The sequence below is a fragment of the Lytechinus pictus genome, chromosome 10 (assembly GCF_037042905.1).
Source record: "Lytechinus pictus isolate F3 Inbred chromosome 10, Lp3.0, whole genome shotgun sequence".
In the NCBI taxonomy this organism is placed as follows: domain Eukaryota; kingdom Metazoa; phylum Echinodermata; class Echinoidea; order Temnopleuroida; family Toxopneustidae; genus Lytechinus; species Lytechinus pictus.
In genome coordinates, this window is record NC_087254.1 from 11,180,807 (window position 1) to 11,192,655 (window position 11,849).

At 38.6% G+C, this 11,849-nt stretch overlaps 1 protein-coding gene across 1 annotated transcript; it reads right to left on the reverse strand.

Moving 5' to 3' along the window:
* Positions 1 to 1,474: 1,474 nt before the first annotated feature.
* LOC129270155 (uncharacterized) lies at positions 1,475 to 11,173 on the reverse strand. Its single transcript, XM_054907557.2, has 2 exons — positions 10,840 to 11,173; positions 1,475 to 3,444 (listed from the first exon to the last, which is right to left on the reverse strand). Exons 1-2 carry the CDS (start codon positions 11,005 to 11,007, stop codon positions 2,248 to 2,250), a joined length of 1,365 nt encoding a protein of 454 aa, XP_054763532.2. The 5' UTR covers positions 11,008 to 11,173; the 3' UTR covers positions 1,475 to 2,247.
* Positions 11,174 to 11,849: the final 676 nt, after the last annotated feature.

Genomic DNA, 11,849 nt, shown 5'->3' on the forward strand with positions numbered 1-11,849 from the left:
ACTTTCTATGAATCACAGTAAAATACATATATCCAAGTATACGCTTTCAATTACCTCCAGGCATAGATTACATCAACAATTATTATCAGTTTTCCATCTTCTCAAAAAACACCCGTAATTAGCAATCCATATACTTTCTTCTTTGGTTAAAAATCGATTCTCCTTTAGCACTTATCCAAACATATATTTACATGTAATTCAAGAAACATGTACAGTTTTATTCACCAAGCTTTCGAAATCTTTCTCACCTTCGTAACTGACAACCGTTGATAAGTAAAAGAGCAATACGTAGTTTTCGCATTTACTACGGGGAAACTCTCTACAACGGATCGATTCCTTTGAAAATGCAATTAAAATCACAATGGAGAGCTGAGAGGCTTTTGTCGATAGTTGGTGGACTGGGGCATCAGGGCCTCGTTTCATAAAGGACTTGCAACTGTTGTAACTTTGCCGTTATGGCAACTACCATATGGAAACCTTGATTGTGATGGGCTGCTGAGACCTGTTACCATGGTAGTTGCCATAATGACAAAGTTACAACATTTGCAAGTCCTTTATGAAATGGGCGCCAGATCATCCGAAGATTTGCACCGGACGAACAATTGAAAATATGTCGTCCAGAGTCAAGAGATTCCGATGCTGTCCCGTCCACCATATTTCGACAAAAGCCCCTCAGCCCTCCAATGTGATCTGACTTTCATCAAAGGAATTGGTGCGTTGTAGAGAGTTTCCCCGTAGTAAATGCGAAAAGTCCGGATATTGTATTTACAATCGCGATAACAACGATGAGGACTTTACGTTATTAGACGAGAACGTTTCCGAGAGCGCTAACCACCACAACGTAATACGATCAAGCATGCATGTATATGTAATGTAGCAAGTTCAAATTTTCTCGCACGCAAGGTAGACGAGGGTAAAAGTTGTTTCATTCTCTTCCATACCCAGCAACATAATGAACTAAAGTTTTGAGGGGGCCAGAAATGGCGTATGGGGCAACATTTCTTAAAAGCTGCGATTTAGTGAGCAAAAGGTTTGAACTTTTTAAATACAAAATTCTAATTTCGTGATATATTTCGACATAATAATCAGGATATAATATCATACTTCACTTCTTTTCCTTTCCTTTTCTTTGTTTTTCGCTATTTTTTTTTCCTTGGTGGTGTAAACATTTTCAGTCCGTGGCCCACAAAGCCCTCCATCTGTACGCTAGAAACCAACTTTACTTTGTCTGAAATAACGCCATTAGGAATGTTCGCAACCACAAACGTAGACGCTTTGTGGAACATTTAGAATCTATTGTCAAAGACCGTTCATGACAAAGCAGTCTTTGTCGAAAATCGGTGAATAAAAACAACGGTATCGTCCGTGACTCCGGACAGACGACATAATTTTTAGTTTTCAATTTTTCGTCAGCTCCGAATCTTAGGATGATCTGCTCTCCCGGTTCACCAGTTTTCGACTAAGACCTCTCAGCTGTTCATTCTGATTTGAAGGGCATTTTCAATACATTTACTATGTTCTAGAATCCGTCTTGTTGCAATTACGAAAACTTCGTACTAAAAGTATGAAGACGGGGGAGTTAGTGTAACCGCATGCGTGAAAGAAAATATTGATTTGATTGACCAGTTTTGCCCCAATAAATCCTGTTCTAGTATTTAGTGTTCTCGGGATGGTTACGTTATTTCCGACGTGTAAATGTGCCTTGGCAATGTCATTTAACAGTTGTTTATCCTTTTCGGTACATTCTTGAAATATGCACTACCATCCTCCGTTTCACAAACTTAAAAATTGTGTGCAAACATGAAAAGGATCGTGATCATCAGTTTTCCAGAATAAAAAACATAATAGTTTTGGCAAAAATCATTTCAAATTACTCTTTTACGCTGTTAGCAATTAAACCTACTGTGAAACCCATATAACTATTAGTCTTACCATCTATTTCCACTTCTTCTGTCAAAATTGCACTTTATAAAGCCTTATTTCATTAAAAATGGTCATTTATCGAGGCAGTTAACAAGACTCACTGAGGTGATAGTGAGGGAATGCCTATCTACGTCTTGATACAACTTGGAATGTACGGAAATTTTGAGCTAATCATCAAACATATTATACTCGTCTCATAAATAAACAATGGAATGAAAGGTAGAATATCAGAGATGCGCTGCCGTTCTTCATATTCAGATGAATCCTCTATCAATGGCAATCTTTGGTAATGATTTTCGTAGTTGGCTCCAGAAAGAACGTTCGCTAATGAATATTCATATCCATGACGAATTCACTATTGTTGTTTGAATCCACAAAACCTTCGTCGATGAGTTCCGTCTTTATTTCGAAAGAACCCATTTCATTACCATTAGAGCCTTCGACATTTGAGTTTTTCAAATAGATTTCGCTGGTCGTATCTGGCCATCTTTTGGTGCCCTGATTCGTGTAGGCGGTCATTGTGACGTCATCGTGTGATTTTGTCGATTGGCGCTGTTCTGAGTCCGAGATTTGGTTTGAATACGCGGCAGAGTCATGGTACATCGCCTCCATGGGTGACGAAACGTATTGAGAAAACAAGGTCGTGTTTTCATCTTCCGCCATCTCTTCTACAACCTTTGGGTCATTGCCATTCGTGCTGTTGTACAGCGTGGTCATTGACGTCATCATCTGCCTAATGTCCACACTTTGACTTGTCGCCTCAAGCGATTGTTGAGCGTCATCGACTCCTTCGCAATTCTTCCCGCCATCCGTCGTCGCACACAATTCAAGCTGTTGCACCTCGCCATCAATCAAAACCCCTTCCTCCGCTACTTCCTCACCGATTTCTTCCTCACTTCCTTCTCTTTCTTCGCCAACCTTGCACTCCGGCATTGACAAATCCGTTGACGTCGATATCACGTGATCATAAACTTGTGTCTTATCGTCTGTCGGTGTATCCATTACCATGTTTTCTCCCGGTTTACCCGCGTTTTTGGTCGTTGAATCGATGTTATCATACCTCCAGCTCAATTTGAACTTGATCCTGCGTAGGCAGTCCAACTCGGGTTTGTACGTATCTGCGATTGGTGGGGTGTTCCGTTCTTTTTGTTGGTAAATGTCGTCGCTCGTCAAATTTCTTGTCAAGTGCTCTTGGCTGCTCTCCTGACCTTTATCGAGAATTTGAGGAGAGGCAGAGTTATTCTTTGCAGGCGTGAAATGAGTTGGTGCCAGATGATGCGGACTCGGTTTCGAGACGTGGCCAGCGCTGGGGGTTTTGCGAGTTGAGTTTTGGCGATGTGTTTTAATGCGGCGGGGAGGTTTTGTGCTTGTGGAGGATAGTCGGTTGGACTTTTGAAGGCGATGTTGATGATGTTGTTGCTGGCTGTGGTAGTGGTTGTGCTGATGAGTTGGGCGCAATTCTTCACCTTGCAGTAATCTGTATACAGATGCTCTCTCATTGTTCAAGGTCTGTTCTTGTCCCTGTAGTTAAAGAAAATGAAAAGGAAGAAACAAATTAATTTTCAATTGATTTTTTAACTAACAAAAAGAGAGTTATGAATGAGAGAAAGAGAGAGAGAGAGAGAGGAGAGGGAGAGGGATGGGGAGAGGGAGGGGTGAGAAAGAGTTAGATTAAGCATAACTACCACCACTCAAGGGATATTTGATGGAATATTAAAAAGAAACATTCAATAGGCCTTTACCGCAAAATGTGTTCACATCTTACTAAGACGAATAACGAAATATCTATCGTCTTGCTGGAGAAATAGTTTATGCTAATGTGGATTGAAAATAGATAAATGCATTTATCAGGACCAGGGCCTCGTCCGACAAAGAACTATGATAGGTTCAAATTAAACTCAAATCGCGATTGATCTAAATCCTTCTTTAACTATACACAGATTTAAATCAATTACAATTTGAGTTTACGGATTTCATCGACATCTAAATAGGCCTATTGCATCAAGATTGAGCAATTCGGGTGACTTTTAACAAATCTATTGCTCTGGGGCTGCCACTCTAGCGAAATTTCATATCTTTCAGACCTGGAGAGTGTTTCATAATGTATCTTGTCTGTGATTGTCACTGAAAATTTTGCTCTGAGCCAATCAGGTGCTGGGTTTTCAGTAGCTTATAACAGCAGTTAGTAAAAAAAAAACTCATGACTGATCACTGGTTTCGTGAAATTCTCCACCGATCCCTAGTCGATGAGAGGACAAACAGTCTGGTCATACTTTAACATGTGTAATGACTACACTCCGGCCATAACGATCGGAGATGAACGAGCTCAGAAAATTGGGCACTTAGTCAAAATCTTCAATTCAGACACGCCTGCCGCCATTAAAACACCCACGCTGCGAGCAATATTATACAGCTAATGGGGTGTCTCAATATAAAAATTATTTTAAAATGTCAATTTTTCTCTCCCAATGGTTGTAACCTTTTTTGTATCATGTCTGCGCTGACTACATGCACATAACTCTTAGTTGCAGTGGATTGCACGAAGTACTACATTGTTTTTCCAAACACATTTTGTAAAATCTCATGTATCAGGGGACTGGAGTGGGTGCTAGTGGCCATGCAAACAATACAGGCGATGTGGGTTAAAGACGGCATATGTTTTCATCGTTCGCTTTCTATTGACGCAGGCATACGACCAAGGGATGCGCAATAACACGCCGCGTTCACAATCGCACACCAAACACTCTAAATTCGATCGCATCAAGCAACCACCCCATTCATTAAGCCATGCACCTGCGATAGCAACCGATAGCATTTTCGTGCACGCCTCGACACGGCTCACCCCCACGCATTCGCCACGATGTTTATGTGGAGCATGGCCGAATCAATTTGTCGAGTGTAGGCGTTCATTTTGAGGAGCTTGCTTGCCAATTTTTTTCCCAATCTTTTTATGCCTCGATCTCTCGTCGTATAATGGAAAGAGGGTCGAAATGTCGAATCAACTCCGGTAAATAAATGCAATCGATAGGGGAATGAATTGGTCCTATTGTTAGGTTGTCATGGCATTGTCCATCATCCAGAGACTGATTTCCCAGAGATAAGTTTGAAGACAACAAGCTTTTCAATAGTGTAGCATCACGTGACAGAAACACTAGAAATGGGTAACAATCTCACCATTTCAATGAGTCATATTATCTGGAGTAGGGTATGAAAGTTGAAAAGTTGAATTGGGATAAGGGTATCTTCTTTGACATACCATTAGCAGGATTTAATTAAGCTTACCCTACTGGAAGGAACAGTGTTGCAGTGTGTGTGCTACAGTGTGAAACACAATGTGAAATCACCTTCACACTGTAAAATTTTAGCATTTCAAAAGTGTGAAACACATATTCTCATAGTCGACCGTGTGAACACACCGTCGAGGTGTCCGCAGCGTGGAAATACCTTCACACTATTGAATTTGAACATTTAACAAGTGTAAATAATACTTTCACATAGTCCATTATGTGAACACACTGTGATCGCACTGTGTTTTTTTTCTTGGCAAAGAAGTATGAACTAGTATTTTTTTTTTCTAAATGAAATGATGTACATGTAGTACTCTAATGCAAATAAAAACTATGGGCAACATGTCATCCCAAATGTCCCCTAAGATCAATTTTAATGTCCGTATCGAATATTGTGTTTACTTCATCTTTCTCTCAATAATCTGCCGTATATCATGCGTTCATCGAAGGCATGGCAACGAAAACTGCATTACCAATAGGAACTTCTGGGCCCTGTCTTACAAAAGGTTACGATTGATCCGACCAACCATAACTATACGGGAAGCCAGCAACGTCAACATATAAAATGCATGTTTGTTCAAAATATGTTCTATATAGATAATGATGTGTATTCATTGATTCATCTTTTTTAAAGAAATTTAGTGTGCTTCACTTTGTTAACTAAGGACACTGTTGAAATTTCATGTGGACAAAATTATGATATTGATGGATTTACATACAGTTGAGGTTGATTGGATCAATCGTAACTATTTGCAAGACAGGGCCCGGACCACTACCACAGGGCCACTCCAGTTGAATCTTTAAAGAAGGCTTCTCGCCGAAATATATGGCGCGAGTCTTGCAAGGCTCTTTTATCACTTCCTCCCAAACTCTAATCACGTTGATTAATATCTGACCAATTCGGACAACGCCATTTCGAATTATTAATGGGTTGTAAATTTTACCAGGTTTCGGCCATTTCTTTGTAATGTTTGTCAAAGTCAAAGATTATTTAACAGTTGGTCGTCTATCATACGAACGTGGGACAAACCTTTAGCAATGTATTTTCTTTTATTCTTTTTCTTCTTTGGCATTAAATATTACCAAGCATCGTCCAATTTTCTCCATGCTGGTAAAGATATTCTAACAGTTGGTTAAATAACAGACAAACCTTGGGTAAACTTTTGCATACATAATTATATTGCGGGCCATTAACCACAAACAATACGGCGTTCGAATCTCCACGCCACCTTAATGCCTTATGGAAAGTTGATAATAATTTTCCACATTTGATCCAGGTGAAGTGAAAGGTAACCAGAAAGCTAGATTGAGTATTCATATCAGGGGCCGCGGAAATGGTTTTCAAAGTGGGGGGGGGGGGGGGGGCTGACCATGCAAAAAATCACAATCGTATGGTCATTTTTACGTTTTTGTACATGGTTTTGGAAAAAAGTGGGGGGGGGGGGCTGAAGCCCCCCACCCCGCTTCCCCGGCCCCTGCATATTACCCTCATGCTGAAAGCAGGGGACACGTATTCTGCTGTAGCACTAGAAGATGTCCAATCGTATTATATTTGATACATTAAACCTTTCCATTAAATGAAAAAGGTTAATGTCCTAATTGTCCAAATTGAAAGCCTTCAGAATTTTTTAATTTAACAAATTTTGAAGGCTTTCAATTTGGACAATCAGACATCACTGAGAAGAAACCTATCAAAGTACAGTTTTTATTTTTTTTGTTTTAGGAAATATACGTCTTTAGACTCCCTCTGGTAAAACTGAGGAAATGCTCTTGATTTGTTTCATTAATCTGATCTACAAATTTTGGTTTCTTGATATTTCAATGGCAAGTTGAAAAGAAGACGCATTTTAACTCAATAAAGAAGGCGGATATGGATACCCATGTGTTCGTGAAAAAGGATGCTGTTCATGAAATTATTGCTTTGATTTAAAAAGAAAAGCAATATCACTGGGGAAACGGAAACGACTTTTCTAAGCAGATGGATTTCGAATAATGTTCAGCTAATGATCTTTGAACCTCGTGCTAAGCTTCTGAAAGGTGAAAAAGATATCAATACGAAAAGTATATCCCCTAAGCTCACCCGGGCAACGTTTCATCAATATTTTTGTCCGACAAGTTGTCAGATCTGACACCTTTTCTTGATTATGATTGGCTGAGAGGCACTGTTACCGTAGTAACTGTCGGATATAACAGTACTTGTCGCATAAAACATCTGACACAAGTCGTTTCATGAAACGGCCCTCTGGTCCTGTCAACCATGACAAAGCCAAAGTGCCAAATAATTCTCTCCACCCGCCAATGTGGCATAGCACGCACTTGAGTAGATGGTAAAATGTCATACTAAGCATGCTAAGTGGGTAGGAAGCCTCATGCCTAGCATACACTGCGTGATTCTCACATGCTGATGGCTGCAATACCCGCCACCAGGTCAGCTTTGGCAACCAGCCAACTTTTCCATCCACCCTTCAACCAAAAAGAGACGAAGGCAATAACAAGCTAGCAGTAAACAGGGTTATAATTATAACATTTCGTCTATTATGTCTATGTTTGACTTTAACTTTTAACACTTTGTTTTGCTCAGTATATCATGCCCGCCTTCCCGCTCACTACTACCACTCCCCACGCCCCTCCACATTTCTTCTCCCTGCCTTTTTTTTCTAGCCCTTTTCTTTTCTTTGTATTTTCAATACTTTATATATGTCCAAAAGCGTATCCCGCCACAGGTTTTTGCTTCTAGGGACTTACGCCTTCTTCTAAAAACGCAACTAGTATATATTTATATTGTATATGACAAACTGATTTTGTATAAATTTTTGTTTACAAACAATGGATAAATTTGTGGAATGGAAGAAAACACATGTTTAAATGAAATGAAACTTATTGCTTTAAAGTATAATTTACACAAATCCATATACGTACACATTATCCGTTCCAGAATATGTCCAATTATTTATAGCATGAAAGATGCACCCACTTAACTAAGCCTCTATCATTTTAAGATTTGGCGCCGCGACAATGGCGCCATTATTTAGTGTGTATAAATAGCAGTGCATCAAGCGTGCGCGTGTTCGGTAGCTGAGCCTGATAGTAATCAGTCTCATCTTGACTATCTGACGGAATATCAAGCGCGAGACCTTTCGTAACGTGGCTTTTTTTGTTTGTTTACCAAACCCTGCGTGTATTTATGCATTGCTGTTATATTTAGAAGATGCCTTATCACTGCTCCATCAGGTTTATGGCTCCTCAAAAGTGCAATATTGATCTGTCACTAATGTTTGTTTGATGTTCGCTTAAAGCCATAAATCTATTGAGTAAAATCAGAATGATTACTCCATTGATGCACATAAGACGGCACGGGCCGCTTTTATCATCCATCTCCATGATATACATGGGATCTTACATAAATCATGTTAGGAATACGCACTGCATTAGGACCATATAAAAAATAACCCTCTTAATGAAAGTTAGCCCCCACACCTCCTCTTCCCCGCAAAAGGAAGATCAGTAGTGTACATCACCTCAGTGAAAACACTCGCGTGAAATTTGTCAGAGTTGCTGCCTTTTCCGCCCGAGTCAAACAAATTAGGGTAATTGCATGGAACGTAAAGAATCAACCATCCAATTTGTGTTTAATCGAAGGACCTTTCCTTTTTGTATAATTCTACTGCTCAGACATTATACCCACTAAGGCGTGTTCATATGTCAGATGACAAATTACGCACCAGTAACCAGTGATAAGTACTTTCAGAAATTGATATGCAATTGGCATACTATATATTTTGCCCCTCTGGGAAATTACAGTTTAATTTGATTTTGGATTTTTTTTTCAAAAACACATTTTCTTTCTTCAAAACTCTATTCAGCTACCCTACATAAAAAAAATGTAAATTAGTCAATTTACACTAGCCTATCTTCGTTGAATTCTTTTGCACTATTTTCTATTTTAATGAAATTCCGCATTTTGTAAACTGTGTAGCGTTGTCAGAAGTATTATACTCTTTAATTGGGTGCGGGAAACACTTATGCTTCACCGTCTTTCCCTCTCATCTTTCTCTCCCCCTCCCTATCTCACACACCACCTCACTCTTTCTCTCTCTTTCTCCTCTCTTTCTTTCTCTATCTTTCTGATCTTTATAAATTTACAAAGAACCTAACCGAGACTTAATTACAATAGGTGACTGAATTGGACCACTTTATATCACATTATAAGAGTAATAAATGAATTTACAATAAAATAATGATCATGATGATAAAATGATTATTAATTTTACACTAAGAAAATGTTGGAGAGCAAATTAGAAAGATGGAAGGGAGTCAAGAAGATATAGATGCACAGAGAGATAAAGAGCCGAGGAAAAGGGAGATAAGTAGAGATGGATTGAGAAAAAAAGAAAGAAAGAGACAGGGGAAGGTAAAAATGATTATTTGATACAGGCATTTCAAAAGAAAGAAGAGAGGGATAGAGAGGAGGGGGTGGTAGAGCATGTACAGTTTCCATAAATAATGCGCGATTCATTGTTCTTGTTTCTATGACTACATAACGTCAGCCTGTGTTTATTTTCTTGCCATCCACTAATAACAGAGGATACAATAGAAGACCTGGTGCAACTTTAATGGATTAGGTTAAAATGCTTCTAGTCTTAAGACACCCGCCATGTACAATATGTTTCTGACTGTTAAAGTGCATTTATCAATTATATAAGAAAAGAGAGATGTGTTAGCTGGCTTCATTCATTAAGCATTTTAAGCGAACTTTTCACCAATTTTTAATTGAATAATATCAACTTTCATAAATGTAGATTATTGCTGCATGAGAACTTGCCGACAGGTTTGGTTTCTTTGTTGATACATCTCTTCTATGGCAACGAGGTAACAATAATTACACCAAGAGGAAAGACGAAAATACTCTTTGTTGCTAAGCAGTCATATGCCTGACTATTATTTAACGTAGCTACAACGATCCACATTGTGTTTTATATGAGATGCAAAAAGAACAATTTATTAATTGTGTTGAATAACTGATAATGACTGGATAAAAGCAGTATATATGTTTCCCTGTAAGTATCTTTACATAGAAAATTGATTTGACTGATGTAGATCCTGATAGTGATACAACGTCATGGGATATTATCGATAGCAATAAGCAGGGTCGATAAAAATATTGTGGGAAATGCATTATTTGGGAAAGATTTGAGCAATTTGAGCAAGTCACGATATCTTTTAGTTCATGTTGGGTGTCTGTAAATGTGGGTGTATGTGGTAGAAAAACAGCACGTGTGTGTGTGTGTGCGTACATGGAGGATGCGGGTATGATGTTTGCTGGTTTTTCAAATGGGTTCAGGTAGCTGTAATAGCATGTAGGTTGGTTGGCTGTGAAGTTATGTGTGTGTGTGTGTGTGGGGGGGGGGGGGTTCTGAGGGTGTGTGTGTGTGTGTGTGTATGTGTGAAGAGGGGGCGAATGAGGTGTATGTGTGCGTGTGGTACATTTACGCGTGTGTGCGAGTGCATGTGTTGCTGCGGGTGCGCACGAATTACATTATACATTTATAGCACTGTTCTGCGTAGTGCCATATGAAAAAAAAAGGTATTCTCCTTTTCAAATGAACATGGCGAATCATTTAAAACTTACCAGGAAAACCGGCTCAGGGATAAGCTGAGAGTACTTCTTGGTGGTAGTCCTTCCACTTCTTAAACTTACACGTCGAATACGATGCCTGGGTAGAGAAAGACGAAGAGAGAGAGAGAGAGCGAGAGAAAGAATGAAAGAAAGCAAGAAAGAAGGAGAGATATGGGTCATTATACAATTAAAACAAGCATGCTTTACAAAAATATCTTGATTAGATGTTCGTTACCACAAAATTCCCTAATTACACCAACTGTTTGCCAAGACTTGATTCAAATAAATAATCAAATATTCTGTCTAAACTCAATAGTGTTCTCAAAATACAACTCCCAACGAATGTAATGTCTACATTATATTTGCAGTATATAGGCTGTTATTTTGTTGTAAATGTTTTGGAATAGTAAATAATATATGGCATTATATGCACTTTGAACTATACTTAATGATAGTTTGCCATTACCTCTCAATATCGAGATGTAAATAAACAGATTTCAAGCACATGTCAAACGCATGTTTTATTCCATATGGAAAAACCCGTGACTGATAAAAAACCGCTCTTTGCTATTTGTTTTTATGACATCGCCAGGTTTATTATTAGCTAGTCATGGAATTTTGAATGGGTAGCTCTCATTACCCCAAAATAAACTGTAACTGAAACTAAAATAATAATAATATTCTTGATAATTTAAATCGCAATTCATTAATCTGCACGTATGCCCTAAATGACACTCTGTTCCACTAAAACTTATTATCAATAACCATTATGGGCATGTATCTTAATTAGTAACATAATCATTGTCTTCTATGTCATGTACATATGCCTTATATTTTGTTATAGATCGACTTGCTCGTTTTATACATCGGTTCTCTTATCTGGTGCTTGTCCTTAATCATGGAAAATTTTTTTGTTTATCATATATGCAAACTCGCAGATATAAATGTTAAATATGAATGTTAAATAAATATTAGAAAATACATTATTTCTCAGATTTCTCCCTCTCTGTCTCTCCTTCATT